Genomic DNA, 20,203 nt, shown 5'->3' with positions numbered 1-20,203 from the left:
AGATCATTACAGTTTGTTTTGTTATTGGTAGTTTGGCCTTAAGAATTTTTTTTATTAAAATGGTAACTATTATTTCCAGTGAACTTTGTTTAAAATCCTCGGTAAAGTTGACATTTTTAAATTGCTGATGCTGTCAAAAGCAGGTTGGTGCATAGCAGAGTCAGAGGGATTTGCAGTTGTTGGTTGATTGCCAGAATCCATCTCAGAGCCTTTACTTCCTTGAGAAGATAAATTCATTCATCAGGGTGGGAAAATTAAGCCAGAATGATATGTTCTCAAGGCCAAGAACAACAAATAGAGTTCTGTATCAGAAGGTTCCAGAGGACAGCTATCTAATATCCACTAGGAAAACGTTCAGAATGGACGCTAACACAATTTCTGTATTCTTTACAGTGGGTGTGGTGGTAGAACATTTGTTGATAAAAGGATATGGTTTATTGGATTGAAACTACAAAAGGATGTGTTTTAAGTAAAACATTAACCCTGAACTTTCAGTAGGATGAATAGGTTTTATTATTCTGGGCATTACTGAAGCTTGTGTCTCTTCTTTATGTTCTGTCTATGTAACCTGGGATCCAGTGGATCAATTTAAAATAGAACTTTTTGAAAAGGTCAGATTAGAGCAATTCTCCTCTGCAACTGCTTGTCAGCAGCTACATGGAGTAAACACCAGGTTTCTTCCAGGATAACTCCTGTTAGCAAAGTCAGGCTACAGACTACTAATAAATAGACCAATCCGAATGGGTGAGGATTAGGATTCCGCTATGGAGTGCAGCGTTTATTTGCACAGAATCTTCTCCTTCCTTCCTGAGGCATTACATGACCTAGCCTGCTGTAAAACAGCAGAAACTAATTGCATGTGGCCCAGGTAAGTTTCAGCTGAATGCCTTAGCCAGATCTCAAGAAACATAACATTTCTTCTGAATTAGACCCAGACCATCAGATAATGGACAAGACATAACATGATCACAGTGTAGCTATGTGAGGAAAGGTTCTTTAGACCAGGGGTTCTCAACCTTTTCCTTTCTGAGTCCGCCGCCCGCGCCCACCCGCCCCCCCACCGCCTCCAACATGCTATAAAAATTCCACAGCTTAGCTTTGCCACAACAACTGTTTTTCTGCATATAAAAGCCAGAGCCCCATGCCACAGGGGGCATCGCAAAGCTAAGTTGCCCAGGCTTTGACTTCAGTCCCACGTGGTGGGGCTCAGAGCTCCAAGCTGCAGACCTGTGTGGTAGGGCTTTGGCTTTCTGCGCTGGGCCCTAGCGAGTCTAATGCCAGCCCTGCTTGGTGGCCCCCCGAAACCTGCTCACAGCCCCCCAGGGGGCCCCGGACCCCTGGTTGAGAACCACTGCTTTAGACCTTATTTGTCTAGTTTATTTCTGTTTAAAAGTCAGTTGTACATGTCACATTGAGAGATGGGCCCAAGCCAAAAATTTGGATCCAGATCCGAGCTTTCGAGAGAGTTCATGGGGTTGGGATCTGGGATCTGATGATCCATTCTGGGATCATCTGTTGTTTCATCATCAAAGCCTCATTGTGTCCCCTGTAGGACAAAGTTCCACTCTTGTGACAAATTCTTCCTTTAGTACACACACACACACACACACACACACAACTACCACTGACTTCAGTGGAACTTGTGCAATCAAGGGTAGAATTTGGTCCTATATTACCAAACATCCCAATTCTGGTTTAGATATAAGCATGTAGGCCCTACAAACTATTAACTTGTTACTCTGTCTTCATCACAAATGCCTTAAGTTGTATTATAATAGAGCACGTATTCATGGTGGTCGATCCACTATAAGCATAGCCTGTCTTCCACCCCTCCTCCTTGTGAAATTGTTGGCACATTACCATGCCAATTATTCAGTCTTAGAGATGTCTTTTGTCTTGATTTATTGTTTTGCCTGTTTGTTTGTTTCCAAGTCTCGTCATAAGATGCAAGTCATACCAAAACCCAGTGAAGCTATATTTCTTCTTCGAGCGGTTGCAGACATATTTTCCTCTCAGTTGTTCATGCCTAGCACACCAGAGACAGACATTTTTCCCTGCAGCAGTACCAGTCAGGGCAGTGTGCTCACCCTATACCTCCTCGTGTTTTTTTGTCTCTGTCTTTCACTTTTCTGTGATTATTTTATCTTGTCCCCGTCACGTCCTTCCTGTCTTTTTCTGGATCTTCAGTTAAACGTTTTCCTCTCTGTAGTTTTTGTTCTTAGTGCTGGATTTCTTACTCAAGGGTTTTCTTGGTAAAGTTTTGTAATGTTCTTCCTGATTTCTAATCTCAGCTTTATTTCTATTACTTTGTGCAGGTTTAAAGAGTACATTTTATTTCTGCATTCAAATCTCGTTTGTTTCTTTTTCCGCCCTCTGGAAATAGTCTCACCTGTTTAGTGGGGTGACTGTGGAATTTCATCATCTTTATCCTGGCCAATATTTTCCTGCCAGTGCTTATTCATGAGATCTGTGTTTGAATTCTTCCTCTTGGGATTTCTTCAAAGCTCTTAATCATTTATTGGAGAATTGTTATGTTATATGGGAGTTTAAAAAGCTGCATAAATTCAGTGCTGTTCTATACCACTTTTTTTTTCTTTCTTTCTTTGTAAAAATGATGGTACAATGGAGACAAAACCTGAAATAAACTAATATTTTTTTTGCCTACCTATATGCAGGAAAGAGATAATAAGAAATAGGCAAAATTTAAAAACATTCACTATCACTGCTAAGAATGAGTGAAAGAAAGTCCAACGGAAGATTTGGCTATACAAGGAATACAGGAGCAGAGCCAGATCCTCGGCCCCAGCTAATGAGCAGAACAAAGGAGACTTAAAAATGCCCTAAAGTTCAGTTGACTTCAGTTGATTTTCCAGCTTAAAAAGTGACCAAAGGCCCTGTGGCTATGTGTTCATAAGTCCCTGTGGTATGCTCTTTCTCGGTGCTCAAGGATTTACGCATGTGACTTCCTCACATGTTGAGATAAGAATGGGCGCTTCTTGAGAGAGGGAATAGATTTTTGAAGAACCTTATATTTGTGTGGTGATGTTCATAGGTATTGCAAGAGGGATTATATAATGTGTTTGGAGCCTATAGATAGATTGTGTCCGAACACGTGAACATGAGAACAAAGAATCTTCCAACCCCGAAGATAGGCAGATATGCCTTGACTGTCCAGACATCAAAAGACATGACTGTAATGAACAGTTGTATGAGCTCCCAGCTGCTTTGACTGTGCTGTCTTTTAAAAACATCCAAGGAGAAAGGATGTAGCCTAAGGATATATTGATAGACTTTACCCAGGGGGATATGGGAGGTGGACATTCAGGAATTTAAATGGCCATAGACACACATTCAGACAGAGGTGCTTCAGAATCAGATGCTTTGGCATGCCACGGCTGACAGAAAATCTTAAACATTGCAATGGAAGCGTGTCTGAGTTCTAGCATGTTTGAAGAAAAGCAAATTACATTTCCTAAGTATCCCTTCCTCAGAGTTTTTGCTTAGCTGTGATGCTAAAGTGTGAGTGGTGCAGTGCAAATATAACAGGTAGCCATGCAGCCAAGTGGAATTGTAAGTAGTCAGACAACCTAATGAAAATTAATGTTTTCTCTTGGCATTTGTTTTGTACATTTTGTAAAGTTTGTTTTCTGATTATTTCTAAACATTCATCTGATAAAAGATGCTGTGGTTTTATTTCTCTCATAATATATTTTGACATATGTTCCACGTTGTAGCCTTGTTGTAATGCCTTCCCATTGGGATAAAGACACAGTCCATTGGTCTTTATATGTAAATTGGAAGAGATTATTTTGTAATCCAGGACATGTCAGTTTTGTCCTTAGAGGCTAATTGAAAATACAGAATGGATTTGGGTTGTTGGGTTTATATAAAGAATACATCCAAATTGCATCTGTATCTTTGCACAGTTTCAGTATGAAATCTACTAGTTATTGGTGGTGTATTATTTGTTTCTACATCAGGTATCAGTCAGCTGTCTCTAACCTTTACAAAAACTTTTTTAGGTTGTTAAACTGAAGGGCCAAGTCCTGTCAGTGATGTATCGTTTTCGTACCAAAAACCGGGAGTGGATGTTAATCAGGACCAGCAGCTTCACTTTTCAGAATCCTTATTCTGATGAGATTGAATACATCATTTGCACCAACACTAACGTTAAGTATGTGCTTTTCATGGAGTTTGAAATGCTTTTTTTTTAAAGAATTTAATCTAAAAACATGCAGTTAAAACCAATGTAAAAACTCAAGGTCAGGTTCTCGTGGTGGCTTATTTCCAGTTGCATTCATTTATCCTTACCCCCAAACTATAGTCGGGTTGTCTACAATACAAGTTCTCACAAATAAATGTTTCTCTTTAACATATATTGCCATATATTATGTGTCATTAGCATATGGGTGCAGCACAGATTAAAACAAATAACTATAACTCATGAAATCAGAAAAGCCCAACAGGCTTGATCCAGCCTCCATTGAAGGCTAGGACAAGGCCTCCAGCAGCACAATATCTGCCAAGAGCAGGATAGCTTAGAGAATTAATAATAAGGGTTGGCGATTTTCACCTCTTGGTATCTAGTCCAAATCCAGTTCAATTCAGTTGTGAGACTGGAGAAAAGTTAGCCCAGTTCATAAGCCCAAAGGGAAAGCTGCAGAGTTGCTTAAAGGAATGGCAAGCTCACATAAACAAGTTTCCTGCCTCTTGTGTGCTATAACTGTGTACATGTCCTAGACCTGTTCCTCCTCTCCTTGACTCATCCCTATGACCTTGCAGCCAGTGGCAGTTTGCTAGAGTAACTCCTGAACAGACCATGGTAGGAGAAGACTGGCACTTACTTGGTGTTGGGGGTAAAGGTTACAAAGATGAACAGCTCCTTTGATTGTTTTCTTTGGCAGGCTCACATCAGCAGCTTATGTTAGGTTGGCATCTTAATGCCTCCCCGGTCCTTTAGAGCCATGTGCTCAAATAACTGTGAGTCTAAATTATTCTGGGCACAAGCTGTGACTATACCCATGAGAGAGGTTTAAGATGTTTAATCCCCAAACTGGTATTGTAGAGCTGCTTCCAAAGAAGTTCTCCTAAGAATCCAGTGCAGCCTAATTCACCGCATAACCTCATAACACAGACTATCAGAGCCAGCAGCTGCAGAAGCTAATGTGAGATGTTTTCTTCTGTTATGGATCTTTTCCCAACAAAATAATAATCTGATATTTTAAAAAGTGCTTTGGACTAAGCTGGGTGGGTTTTTTTTAACAAGTTTAAAACTCAAAGGGAAAGTTGAGATCTATGTTACAGTCCTGTTAGAATGTGTTATGGAGATCTCAAACAGGCACTTAATTAATGTAGATGGGCACTGATAATTTCACTATCACAACCAACTCTCCTCTGGCTTTGCATTTTATAAAAATGGTAAGTGTTCTTCCTCTGTTTCAACTATCACCCTATATTCTATTTTGTTGCTTAGGAGAGCGTTTTGACAATGACACAGACTTGGACACTAAGGGTCACTTGAAACCCAGCCTCACCCTCAATATGCCCATTTTTGCATATCCTACCTGTTAGCCTATGCACCAGAGTTTATAAGGCTTGTAACTTGGTTATGAGTTAAACTCCCACAGTGCCCTGGGAATCATGCTGAGAAGAAAAAATCTAGTTTGCTAAGAATTACCAGAAAGATGTAACCTTTACAAGAATTGTTCAGGAAAGAATACTGTTTTTGTAGTGTCCTAACAAACAACTATAATGTTCACTTAAGTCAGCAAAAATCTGATGTGCCAGACAGATAAACAGATGTTCAAATGTCCTGGAAATTTATGGGCAAAAATAATGTTGTTTAAAAATAAATTCCTCTGTGAAAAAAGAGGACATAAGTTACAGTGAAAATATACAAAGTCCTATAAATGTACCAAATTGTAAGCTAACTTCAGAACGATGTCAAACAGTGTAAGTTGTTTGTGATCAGGCTGCAAAAGGTTTTTTTTTTTACAGATTGAGGTATGCACTGTTCTGCTATGCACTGACCTAACACTACTTAAAATAAATGGTTAGAATTGGCTCTGAGGTCTCTTTTTAGTTGCCAACTAAAACCCTTATTGGTAACATATCAACCGTGCCTGAAAAAAAGGACATTCTACCCATTTGGAGCAAATAAATCTTGTTTATTGAAATCAGGGAGCTGGTTATTCAGCTGCCTCATTTGCACACCCAAATATTTATGTATGGGGGTGGAAAAGATGCACACCCATACTTTTGCACGTAATCATTTGCATACATAAAAACAAGCGTGCAAAATTAGAGACAATTGCTGATAACTGGATGCCAACTGAAATAATTGGCTTTTATTTCCAGAGTCCAGAGATCTAAATTTTGACCTATAAATTAAGTAGTGTTGACTATTGTGCCATATTTTCCTTTTCAAGATACCTTGGCTCCCTAGCACAGACTGGGATGAATAAAACTGTGCTAGTATCTGGATCCTGTCATATCTATCCTTACTTGGTTTTAAAAACAAACCAGAGATGTTTCCCTAATAAGGAGATTGGATGCTGTTAGTTCGACAGATGGTATTTCCACGTTATTTCTTATACAAAATGAAATTGCTAAATATGTTTTGCCTTCCCTCCTTCTTTGGAGAGCTGTGACACAATAAAAAAAAGTCTGTTGGTTTGGGGTTTTTTTTAAAAAAAAAAAGCTTGTAAATTTAAGTACTAGATTAGAAGGAACAGAACATCTATCTAGGTTTTGTTCAACTGACTTATTTTTTCTTTTCCCATTTCTTCTCTCCTTCCTACACACATGCACAGTGCAATTCTTACTGTTATGGCTCACTAGCTATTGCTATGCTTCACCTGTGTATGGATATATTATTTTCTGGATACTTTGGGGAAGAGTCTCAGCTTGAGTAAATAGTCACAGCTCTACCGACTTCTGCTCCCTTGCCATTTGTGTATGTATATGACGCTCACCTTCTGAAGGGCAGCTTTTCAGAATTAGCCTCTGATTTGCATGCCCATTTTTTGCATGTCTAATTGTAACTGAATCAGTGGAGGTTCATCTCTTGCATGCACAGATGGTTAATTTGCAAATGGACACTGGGCCCAACAGGCTGATTTACTTGAAGACACAGGGGGTGCATATTCTCTTTTACAGATGCAGTCAACTGTGTATGCAAAATCAGAAACAGGTTTTGATTTGTGTATACATTTTATAATGCATCTAGCACCATAGTATATTGGCTCAAGATTGCTTAAAAATTTGGCCACAAGTATTTATTTGAGACAAGGGACCAGGTAAACATATGTTTAATTCTATTCTATATTTCGACAATATCCCTTTTAAAATCCTATTTTCTATGTCTGTCTGTCTGTATCTTTACGCAACTGGATATGGCAGTTGTCCACGCAACAAATATGCCCCCCGGCTTTCTCATTTAAAGAATATCTGGAAATGTTGAATAATAATAGGTTAAAAGGGCCTTTACAACTCTGCATTTTCAAACTATGCAGATGGCTTACCTGGCAAGGAGGTATGCGAGTATTGTGAGACATAATTGTCTTTGTCTATGTAGGTCTGGCCAGATTGAAGATTTATACATGCTCTACTTTCTTAAAACCTCTGTGGTCACCTGAAAAATAAGTGATTAGCCCCATTCCTGGCTCACATGCCTTTTACCTCACCAGCTTAAAAACTAGAATACTGGTTATGCAGTGAAAATGTTTTGATGGTCTGTGCTGTGGCCCTGTTTGCCTACTCAGCCACAGAAACAAGAAAAAAGTGTGTGACTTAGCTTAAATAGTATATTTCTAACCCTTGTTGTTTTATTTTTAGAATTTGTTTTAGGGTGATAATTTTAAAGCTCTTGGAGGAAGGGTTTATCTTGTGAGGCTTTTTTTTCTTTTCTTTTTTTTTTTTTTCATTTTAAAATTGATATTCATTTTACTGAGCTGTGTTAGTTTTAAACCATGTATTTATCTTACAGGCACTCTGACCTGAGACTGATGCTATGATAATACGTTTGATTTGATATATAGATATATGTTGATAAATAGCTATCAATTGAATTCAGAGAAGTCTGTTTTGCCTGCCAGTGATCTCTATTATTAGAAAGGTTTCATTTTGTGTTTCCCAGTGAATGCAGTTTGTTTTTCAAAGAGGACTGTAGAGGGCAGTGGTGGTCATGGTTGTTTTTTAGAATATTGTTTTGGAACTTGAAGCAGTTGACTTTCCCAACTTCTTTTCTGTGTTTAGTACCTTGCCAAAAAATTAGCTTGGTTTCTTTTGGATATAATCATCCAAAATGAAGTATTTAATGTTTAGCATTTGTACTGTGTTCAGCTGAAAAGGAGACCGCCACACGTCACCTCACCACATCATCTTCCTCTTCGAGTTCCAGAAAAAATTGACTAACATTTATTTTACACACAGGTTGAGGTGCCTTTGAATGAGCCCGTCTACCCTGAGATGGATGAACAGTTTCTTAATTTTGTATGCACAGAGAGAAGAAATGGGTTGTTTCCTAACCTTTAGAGATCTTGATGTTTTCATTTTTCATGAGCCTGATTGGATTATTGTGTGTATTGATGAATCCAGGACTTCTGTTGGTCTTGAAATATTCTAGTGGTAGAGTTGCAGTCCTCCGAAGGATCTGGTGCAGGTTGCTACCAGAGGCAGAATTCTGGCTGAATCAATGGACAGCTCTGGTTGATTACTGCCTCTGATTAAGGTGCAGTAGAGTAGACCAGTTGTGAAATCAGCTGTTTCAGTGAGATTCTATCCCATGATAGTGAAGATAGCAAAACCTTATTTTCAAAGTAATAACTGGGACAATGTCCATCTGTTACTAATAAAAATGGACTAGGGGTGATATCTCAAGTCTGCATCTACTCATTTCTCCCCAACAAGAAAACTGCCCACTCTAAAGTTTGAATTCTTCTTGACCAATTTGAAGCCAGGACAATAAGTTGGTGACTCCAGAGTTTATGCAGCGAGACACCGGTATTCAACTAGAAAATTTTCCAGTTTCAAAAGGAAACTTGTATAGAGTCTTTTATTCCAGTATTTGGTTAGATAAGCACAGTGAGAGGTTTTCACAGGGACTCCCATCATGAGCCAGGAATTCTAGCAGTTACCTGGGGAATTCTCAGTTGACCCAGACAGTATTCCACTTGCTGTGTAGGATATCATCTTTTGAACCAGAAAATTCGTCTTTCATGGCTTCCTCTAAGCCGTGGATCCTAAAATCAAAAGCAGGGTCAGTTTTGGCTTTCACTTGCAAACCAAAACAAGAGGATTGAATTTTTCCAAAACCATCCTGGCTTGTCCCATTGTTACACATCTGATCTGGAAATCTAATGACTAAAGGGATCTATATGTAATAATCATCCATTCAAAAGGGCAGCAGGTGAAAGAGTATCTAAACCAATCCCAACAACAAGATTCAACTGTGCCTAGTTTGGCTGTTCTCTGAAACATTGCATATTTTCTTAAAGAGCTAAAACCACATTTCATATTAATACTTGCTAAAAATGAGAAACCCAACCCACTTTTAAAATTAAATTAGAACTGAGTAGTACAGTTCAATGAACTTAGTACAATACAATGCAATGCAGAGAAGATGCATTTAAATATTTGTTCTTTATAGTTAGTTGGATTTTGTACAGTTTGCCTTGTAAGCAAATATTGATCTAGTCTGGTACTTATTCTGTAGTGTAGGTTAACAAATGCTACTGATGAGTATCTTCAAATAGAGACAGGCAGAGGAGTTCCAGGTTAGACAAGTGCTGGCAAACAAACAGAGCTAATTAAGTATGCTATTTTGTTTGACTCATTTGTGTATCTATGGCTGAATCAAGAGAACACACTTTATACTTAATAGAAGAGACCTAAAGTACTGTTTATTGACACACGCACCATATAGTCAGTAATAAAAACATTTGAAACAATGGAATTAGCTTTCACGTTAACAACACAATTTAATGGGTTTTTATCGTCCAAAGAATGGTGTTTGGAAAAATTTCCCCATATATTTTCAGTGATTAAATTGCTTCCTGGAGTTTTGTTGGAAAAGCATATATTTGCTTACTAAATAAATAATCCCTTTGCATACAGTAGTGGATTTTTTTAGACGTACTCATTTTCTATTTGATAAACTATTAATGAAAACCCATGGTCCAAGGAATACTTGGGAAATACCTTTTCTGTTTGCGCCACTTGGTACAAAAATGATTCTTTATTATATAGTGTATGTCTCCAGCTGTTTGGGATTTGAATCTCTGATTCAAGTTCTTGATAGTAATGGACAGCTTTAAAATATGGTTTTGATAAGGATCTAACTTTTTGGGCCATAGCCCAGAATTTATCCAGATAGTTGAGGTCCATCTCCCTGGTATCTTGAACCCCATTTTTTTCCACCACTACTACCCCATCCATCTGTAATATCTTCCAGCTTGAGGAAAAAGGCCCAGTGGTTTGCAATTCCTGTCTGTGAAGCCTCATTCTTCTTCAGGAGGAGGCCAGGGGCATGCTACCACCAAAACACTGGATCTTATTTACAGGTGGCCTACTTTCCTATCAATCCAATTCTGGTCTTGCTGTCACCTCTATCTCACAGCCTTGGTGTCTGTCTTCCTGTGAAAAATATCCCTGGTCGCTGGGTATAGGTCATAGTAAGGGTTAGACCACAGTGGATGGGTCAGCTGCCTTTGAGCCCCTCATGCCATAAATAGCATCACTAGATGTGACCAAGAGACAGAAAGGAACCATTAGCAGAACTAGTACAAGCCAAATTTGCCTCTAATTGTCTTAAGCCATCAGAAGCCAAAAAAATCAGATAAATGCTGATACTCTGTAGAAACAGTATTGATTTATGGACGGTTTTCAGCCTGCAACATTTGGTGTCATTCACAAATGTTCCTCTCCCGTCTTTAAGAGGCGAATGGTTAAAACAGAACTGCCCTGAGACTACTCAGGTCCTTCACCTCAGACCAAATCCAAATACTTGTTATGGGCGAAATCGTGCTTTTCATCAGTAGTTCTCAAACTATGAGAGTTATATAAGTAGTAGTAGTAGTAGTATTTTATTATTATTATTTTGCCATAATATTGCCATAATCTGCACAGGAATCTACGAGATTATAAAACGAGGAAATAATTTTCCCACCTGTTGATTGCTGTGGGCCCGATGCTGCTCCCATTCAAGCCAGTGGGCACTTTAATATTGACTTCAGCAAGTCCAGGAACAGGCCATGCGTATTGCTCTTCGCAGATTAAAGAAGTCTAATTGGCATTTTAAAAATAAATGACATTTATGAAGAAGTTGGGTGTGTAAGGAATGCAGGATACAGCCCAGAACTCCTTGGAAGTCAATGGAAGTTTTGGTGTGCAAGGCATTGTTGATCCTGTTATGCTCAGCAAGAACAGTACTGTGTTTTGAGGTTTTCTCAGTAAGAAATCTTTAAAAATATTTTGGCTTTGCAGGAAATGGCTTGTCAACAAAGACTCTGAAAGCGGCTACATTTGCTATGGGAATTTAAAGGAGCGAGCCAAGCCTCCTTCTCAGTTTCTTAATTATATTTTTTGTAACTCTTGTCATTTCCTCTCGAATTTGCAGACAGCTTCAGCAACAGCAAGCCGAGCTTGAAGTACATCAGAGAGATGGGTTGTCCTCCTATGACTTATCTCAGGTGATATCTCTGGGTGGTTTTTGGTTTTTGGTTTTTTTACTGGTTTCTCTGATCTTTGAAACACAAAGTGATTAAGAATCTAAACAAAACAAAAAGACACTGTGGCTATACTTGAGCTCATTGTGTCAAATATGGAATGGGAGAATTACATTCTTTGCATGTGTCAACAACAGGTACCTGTTCCAAATATACCAGCTAACGTTCATGAGGGTGGAAAGCCAGTGGAGAAGCCAGACGCTATCTTCTCCCAGGAGCAGAATCCTAGGTTTGCTGAGATGTTTGCAGGAATAACTGCTTGTAAGTGAGAGCCTCTGGTATTTAATTTTTAATACTGTCTTTGTAAGCTGTAGTCATGACCTTAAGTACGATTACGTAACATGCAAGCCCCCCTTCATTTCCAGTTTAAACCTATTTTTACCGAAAAATTCCTGGGTTTTACAAAAAGTAGTTTTCCATTTTTTTCTGATTTTCTACTTTTCTGTCATTCAAATATATTTTTTTAAAAACGTTGTTTGGTTAGGAAAATACAATCCGTTGCATGAGATATGTGTATTACGATAATACATTAGTCTCTGTGTATATACAAAGCTGCCTGTTAAAGGAAGGCTATGTATTAGTCTACAAGATACACACAATAAACAAACAGGCATGCACGCAAGTTCTGAAGTACGTGCACATCTGAACGTACTGATGAATCTCACGCCCACCCACATACACATTCCAAGATATTAGCAGGTAATGGTTTAAAGATTTGACACGCTACAATGGGAAGAAAACACAAATCTATACATTTCAGAACACAAAGTATTCTAAAGTTTTAAGAAGACAAAAGCAGGAGAAAAGGATAAAGCTGAGTGTATGCGCTGCAAGCGGTGCGGCCCAAATATTAAATGTAAATATATTTATAGGGGGGAGGGATAGCTCAGTGGTTTGAGCAGTGGCCTGCTAAACCCAGGGTTGTGAGTTCAATCCTTGAGGGGGCCATTTAGGGATCTGGGGCAAAAATTGGGGATTGGTCCTGCTTTGATTAGGGGGTTGGACTAGATGACCTCCTGAGGTCCCTTCCAACCCTGATAGTCTATGATTCTATGATAGGTGAATAGTTCTAAGTTTACAGCAATAAACTATTTATTTATTCAAATGAAAAGTTTCATTTGGGGATTAGAGATGTATTGTTTTCTTAAACTCAAAGGTGGCATTGTGTTTTGGGTTCTGTTTTAGTTCTGCAGAAAACCACATTGATGAACAGAATTCCCTGTCTTTCCATCCACAAAAATAAACCCAGATATTTACCCAGAAAAATTAACAGTTTTTTGCACTGATTTTCACCTGTTTTTGTTGTTGTGATAATAAACACTGATAAATTCCCAGGGAAAATTAAATAAAATAAAAACTGAAAATGAAGGGCCCTAATAATATTAAACTGTTTTGAAAGAACAAAAAAAAGCATTGTGGCAGAGAAGTCACTAGGCAGGTGAGTCTCAAAGAACGATGCGTAGAATTTGTTGGAAATAGATATTTCCCCCAAAAAGGAAGCTGAACGAAACTCAGAAGATTTGAGGACAGGCTGATACACTGTCCAGCTCCACTTAGAAGCCACCCTCTATTCTCACTTAGTAGCCACATCTTTCCCATGCAGTTTTGAAGTAGCCATCCTTTTTTCAAAAAGAAAAGGAGTACTTGTGGCACCTTTGAGACTAAGCAATTTATTTGAGCATAAGCTTTCGTGAGCTACAGCTCACTTCATCAGATGCATAAAGTGGAAAGTACAGTGAGGAGATTTTATATATACACACAGACCATGAAAAAATATACATTGTAAGGAGAGTGATCACTTAAGATGAGCTATTACCAGCAGGAGAGTGGGGTGGGGGGAGAGAAAACCTTTTGAAGTGATAATCAAGGTGGGCCATTTCCAGCACATTTCCAGGAGTTAACAAAAACGTCTGAGGAACAGTGAGGGTGTGGGGGGGTGGCAGAATAAACAAGGGGAAATAGTTTCACTTAGTATAATGACTCAACCACTCCCAGTCTCTATTCAAGCCTAAGTTAATTGTATCCAATTTGCAAATTAATTCCAATTCAGCAGTCTCTCGTTGGAGTCTGTTTTCAAAGTTTTTTTGTTGAAGGATACTCACTTTGAGATCAGAAGGTTTTCTCTCCCCCCACCCCACTCTCCTGCTGGTAATAGCTCATCTTAAGTGATCACTCTCCTTACAATGTATATTTTTTCATGGTCTGTGTGTATATATAAAATCTCCTCACTGTACTTTCCACTTTATGCATCCGATGAAGTGAGCTGTAGCTCACGAAAGCTCATGCTCAAATAAATGTGTTAGTCTCTAAGGTGCCACAAGTCCTCCTTTTCTTTTTGCGAGTACAGACTAACACGGCTGCTAATCTGAAACCTTTTTTCAAAGGCACACTTCTCAATGCAACTCATAAAAGGATGTAAACACGTTTAATAGATCTTCCAGCTTCTAAAATTGGAAGTAACCGTCTTTCTCAGACAGTATATGACAGTGTGGCTCATTGAGACGGATTGGAGTAGCAATGCTATGAAGACTGTGTAATATTGGCTTACAATTTAAAAAAAAAATCTATTTTTGTAGATAATGTTAGGTGTAATATTTTTCCTTGTTTGTTTTTTAAGTGTTCGCTGTTCTTAACCTTCCCCACTTCCCCCAGAGTGAAGAAGTTTTATTTTTGTTTTAAATAAATCAATGCGCAAGTGTCTTGGAGTGAGGGAGGAAATGACCCATTGTGTTTAACTACAGGGGTATAAGGAGATGACCTCACTGTATGAGTTTCTTATGTACAGCTTGACCTTTTCAAACTGTGAAGTCACTGTAACTTCAATATAGACTTGATATTCTGTCTCTTTGTTGCTGAGACTTATGCTATTCCTGTTCATCCTTGTCTGTTTACTCTTAGAGTGAAGTCAGTATCTGGGGCCATAAAGGGGGTCTGCTGGAAGGTAGCAAGACTCCAACCCTAAACACCGGAACAATGTTTTCCAAGCGAGAACATCTTGCTTTCTGGCTGCTTTATTGGCTAATACTCAAACAGCTCTGAACTGTTTGTGTGACTAGGTCAGGGTTAAGGGTGTAGCAAGCTGTGAGGTGAGCTCAGGAGTTGTGTTCTTGGAAATGCCATTTCACTTTTCATTTTTATCAATTTACAAGCTGTGCTTTTTTTCGGATGTGCTCCCTATGTGAGTATCTCATGGGAGCCATGATCAGCGACCCTTTTAATGATAAAAAGGGAGGGCTCTCAGTTAGAGGTGTGCTAAAGTGTCCAAAAACAATATTGACAAACTTGCATGCTGCTTGCAGACACTTGCTTTGTACTGATACTAGACTTCTTTCTCCAGTTTGGCTTATAAAAATAGTTTAGCGCTGACAAACACAGGATTTTTGGGTGCCCTGCATCTGTCGCACTACATCAGCTACATGTTTTATTAAAATAAAAGACCTCATGCTTTACCCATCCATGCCTTCTGAGCAGTAGCCATTTTGAGATACAGCACTGTTTAATGTGGTGCCACCGTTGATCGCTAGTGAGCAATTTACCCACTCAGTGGAGAGAAGCAGGGAAAAGACGTCCCATCCCGTCCCTACCTCCCCCTACCTGTGCTTCCCTCCTGCTTCCTGTGGGAAGCTCCACTGTCCAGGCTACTCTACTCCAGGCTGTCAGTGGCTTTGGCCCCAATCTCCACTGCCCGGTCCCAGTTGCCGCATCCCAGCTCCCTCTGTGCTGATCTGCCATGGAGCCACCCCCACCGGTCCCAGCAGCAGTGGGGGGGAAGGGGAGAGGTCCCATTTCTGCTAGGAGGGGAGTGGAAGGGAGGGAGAGATCCTAGCCAATCCTGGCCTCTCCAGTGGAAGGAGTAAGAGTTCATGGTAGGATCTCTTCCTCTCCCTGCCCCATGCTCTCCGCCCCCTGGAGGGGCTGGGACTAGGTGAGACCTCTCCCCCTTCGCTCCCACTGTGGCCAAGGAGGGCCTGCCTCTCTCTCCGCCCCCTCCCCCCTCCCGTCCATTGTGCCCCTGGAGTCTGTGCCAGGGGTTGGCCAGAAGTGTAAGGTGTAGAGTGCCCTAATGTGTTGCGCTCAGCTGCCCCATGTAAACCCTGCTGGTGTGCTCTAAAAGGTACCTGGTTTACCAGCATGGTCTGTATGGTGCAGGTAGAGCCCAGCACTTGAGAGCACTCTACGGTTGCCACAGGGAACCGCTGCTGCCTCACCTCCGGCCAGGCCTTGGCTGCACAGGCTGCACATCCGCCACAGAGGCGGAGGAGAAAAATGCCCTGCTGCTAAATCCAGATTACGAACGCCGCAAATCTGCAGCAGGCTGCCCGAGATTTGCTGTGTTTGTGATTTGGATTTAGTCTCTCTCCCTTTCTCTCTCTCTCTCACTCTCACGTTATATATTAAACAAACAGGCTGTGTCGGCTTCCCTACTTTGGTGGGGCAGTGCCCTGCCACTGCGTGCTGCGCCTCTGGCGGTCTGGGTATTGCAGGAGTCAAGAAGGGGGGTGTAGGCCCTGGTTGGGGAAGAGTAAATGAGTAACTAGTGAGGGTATGGGGATAGAAAGTAGGGGGATTTTGAGCCTAGCAGACTAGAGGGCACCTGGCAAAATACCAGTGGACAGCAAGGGTGTGTTTATTGCTGTGCTATAAGGGAAGAGCTGAGAGGCAGAGGGGGAAAAGGCAAGAAGCGGAGGGCTGGATTCTGAGGTGTGACTAGAGTACTCAGCAGAGTTCAGGAGGGAGCAAAGTTTCTGTTTAAACCACTCCCAGTCCTCAGTAGCTTGGCACCTGGAAGCTACTTTTAACTGCATCTTCTGCCAGTGGTCCCCAGAAGCTGTTTTGGCAGCTGGTGATAGCAGGAGCATAGGGATACCTTGGCCATCCCCTGTATCACTCTCTTGTGCAATTCTGTGACACCTGAGGAATTCCCCTTCAGAGAGGGAATCCTCCAGCTGGCTGAGGTCAGCCAGTTCTAGAGTATCTAGAGCAGCTTCATATTGCAGAGCTGCTGCAGCATATCCTGGGATCCATCTGACCCACTCTTTCTAAATACAGAGAGGATGATCACCAAGAGAGGATCAAGTGAAATCAGAGGAAAAGGAGGGGCCTCCCTGGTTTATAGCGTTATCGGAGGTGTGTGGCAGCAGACAGTCATGAAAAGATCAGCAGTTTTTTGCACTTAAAGGTGATGAGGGAAGATAGGAGGTGGAGGAGGAAAGGTGGAGCAGGGCCTTTACGTTGTTAAAGGGGAATTGAGGGTTGCCAGTACCTTTGGCAGTTGTAGCTGTATAAACAAGCATTGCAGAGGGGAGGTTTACTGAGATTTTCAGATCTCTTAGTGGATTCTCAGAGCAGAGAGCTTCTGTTCCTTCTCAAAGTACCAGCCGAGATAGTTAACAAAATATAAATTCAAAGTTGATTCATGCTTTATCCCAGTCATGGTACTATTAAGAAATCTACTGGTGAGTGTGTATGTTAGAGGGCTGCCTCTGTGCTGATCTGCAGAGGATATGAGTTCTTACATCTCCCCACTGGGGCGGGGAGATATTTTTTAGCTCAGGCTTTAGCAGCTCATGCCTTTAGTTCTGGAGGTCCCTGGTTCAATCCCTGGTGTGTCAGCTGTTAGAATTACACAAGAGAACTTCCTATTAAAAAAGTGAATGGCCATGTTTGCCCTGCATTGTTTTAGCAAATGAAGAGACTGATCACAAGAGTAAATGTGTTTATTTACAGTGTAAGAACAGAATATAAAAGTCAATGGCATCTCTGTATGCGTCTCATTTACAGTGCCTTTGTATGATTATGTTAATCTTTAATTCCATTGGGACACAGCCTAGATCGTGGCCTGCTCAAGCCAGTTTGTTGTCAGAGTAAAGAAAGTAAGCTTCACTGTGTCCCCGAGAGACTCAGTTTTGCCTTAAATTACTGCTTACATATCTGATCTGCAGACCTCACAGAGACAAAATTCCTACTGAGTAAAGTGGGATTAATCTGTATTTAAGGGGCTACAGATCATCCTGATTTGTGAGCAAAATTCCACCATAGTGCCTGGAAGAACCAGGACTATAATTCCCGCTACTGCTGAGGGGAGTAGATTGTAAGCTCTTTGGGGAAGGTACAGCTTTTTGTTCTGGTTGTACAGTGCCGAACACAAATTAGTCTTAGCTGCTATAGCAATACAAATAGTTAATACTATATTAACAACAATAGTAGTGTTGTCTCACGCCCGGCAGATTATCCAAGACCTGTGCACCCCGCTATAAAAAACTGAGGAGGCCTTTTCTTTCGAAGACTGTTTAAAAAATAAATAATAAAAATAGCTCTCCCATACAAGAAATAAGCCTCCAGTCACTGTTACTACAGATTTGTTAGTTCTGCAAGTCAGGAACAGATTTTTCAATGCTGATGTAACCTTAGACCACACTGAGTAAGCCCGAATGACAAAGAAATATCTGTTTGCATCCAGAAGGATATAGTCTCTTCCCAAGGCAAATGTGTAACCTCCATTAACATTAATTCAGTCTCTTCTGGAAAAGAGTTAATGGAATTAATAGAAAATGGTTACCTTTCTGTAGAATTTTTAAGCCAACCTGTTGCATTCTGTAGCAGAGAGAGAGTTCATTATTACATCCTATGGACTGATTTAAAAATTCCATAGAAAGCACCTTTTGACCTTGGTTTAATTTCCATACAGCCCTATTGGTTTCATCCATACTGGGTTCCATAGGGCCTTCCCATAAGGGATTAAAAAGGAGAATGTTACTCACACCATGTAGTTTGTATACATGTTATTTTCTGGTGAACAGATTGTTAATTTATTTCGTCCTCTCCTAAGAGTTTCTTTGATGGTTTGTTTTTTTTATAGCGGATAAAAAAATGATGGCCTCTGCGTCCCCAGCAGGAAACCAACAGCTTTACTCTCAGGGGAGCCCATTCCAGCCAGGGCATTCAGGAAAGGCTTTCAGGTACAGTACCTGGGGCAGCACCAATAGCTTCCATACACGAAAGGGAATGACATTTTGATTCTGTGGAGGCAGAATACAGGTAACGCTAACACATTTCCTGTACAGCGTGAATCATTCTTCCTTTGTGTCAGCTTGGCTCCCACACAAAAGTTCATCGGGAAGAATCAGACTGTAGGCAAGACCTATTGTAGGTCATTTTCAAACGTGTATAATTTGGGTGTGTGAGTAGCTTCTGAAATATTTTTTAGTCTACTAGCTGATACTATAGGTTTGACAGACTACTTGAAGTTTAGGAATTGGCACACCCTTGAGATTTCTGTAGCCATTGTGGTTAGATTTACTTTAGTATTAGTCCTGTTTTAGTAAAGAAGATTTATGACTGTTCACTGAATGGCCTAGCTGTTAATGAAGCCTACCTGCTTGAAGGCTAATCTGTTCCTCTTTGTTCTCCTGGTGCTTAAAGTGACCGAAGAGAAACTGTCTTGAGCAACTATATTGTAATGAACTCTATTTAATGAAATCCCAAGCTATGCATGCAGGTAGCTGTTGTAAATGAGTTTGTCGTTAGGTTAATACTTTGGTCTAAATGAAGGAACAACCATTCAAATGCAATAACTGTTGGTTATGAGGTCTATGAATTAGAAATTTAATACATGCTATAATTTTATAGAATTCAATGTGTTCTTAACCTTGTAATTGGCAATGATATCACAAGTTTTCTTTAATTAGATCTTATATGATATTTCAACATGTAAATTGTCAGTAGCCATCTTGATGTGTGGCATGTTTTGTTGTTTTTATTTTGTTGGGTTTCTTGGAAATTTAACTGTAGCTTCATTGTAGCTTGTAATCTGCCCCACTAACCAGTGGCACAAAGACAAATGCCTTGATGAGCTCCCCTACTGGGACACCCAACTTTGGATCCAGTATAGCAGTCTGGTGCAGTTCTGTTGCCCCATCTCAGAAAAGATATATTCGAATTGGAAAAGGTACAGAGAAAGGCAACAAAAATGATTAAGGGTATGGAACAGCTTCCATATGAGGAGAGATTTCAAAGACTGGGACATTTCAGCATGGAATAGAGATAAGTAAGGGGAGGTATGATAGAGATCTATACAATCATGAATGGTGTGGAGAAAGTGAATAAGTACTTTTTCACACAACACGCAGTCAACCTGTGAATCTCATAGCCAGGGGATGTTGTGAAGGTCAAAACTATAATGGGGTTCAAAAAAGAATTAGATAACTTCATGGACGATAGGTGCATCAATGGCTGTTAGCTAACATGGGCAAGGATACAATCTCTGGTTGCCCCTAGCCTTCTGTTCATTTCCTTTGAAGCACCTGGCATTGGCCACTGTTGGAAGACAGGATACTGGACTAGATGGACCATTGATCTGACCCAGTATGGCCATTCTTATTTTTTTATATCCCACGTGCTCTTGGCCTTTGGGGGCTGGGCAGAGTTGTGGCACACTGCCTCTATGGCTCTGGGCCTCTACTCTCATACTCCAGGTG

The 20,203-nt window shown here is 40.4% G+C and overlaps 1 protein-coding gene across 4 annotated transcripts in view; it reads left to right on the top strand.

Moving 5' to 3' along the window:
• ARNT2 (aryl hydrocarbon receptor nuclear translocator 2) overlaps positions 1-20,203 on the top strand; it is a 132,828-nt gene that overhangs the window by 95,169 nt on the left and 17,456 nt on the right. For all 4 annotated transcript variants that reach the window (XM_073304107.1, XM_073304108.1, XM_073304110.1 and 1 more), the window contains exons 12-15: positions 4,023-4,174; positions 11,618-11,690; positions 11,864-11,987; positions 18,586-18,685. In XM_073304107.1, the coding sequence (XP_073160208.1) occupies positions 4,023-4,174; positions 11,618-11,690; positions 11,864-11,987; positions 18,586-18,685 (449 nt within the window). The remainder of the gene's footprint in view (positions 1-4,022; positions 4,175-11,617; positions 11,691-11,863; positions 11,988-18,585; positions 18,686-20,203) is intronic.

The sequence above is a fragment of the Lepidochelys kempii genome, chromosome 10 (genome assembly GCF_965140265.1).
Source record: "Lepidochelys kempii isolate rLepKem1 chromosome 10, rLepKem1.hap2, whole genome shotgun sequence".
NCBI classification, from domain to species: domain Eukaryota; kingdom Metazoa; phylum Chordata; order Testudines; family Cheloniidae; genus Lepidochelys; species Lepidochelys kempii.
The sequence above is the reverse complement of the archived record's forward strand: the minus strand, read 5'-3'. Positions and strand labels throughout refer to the sequence as shown.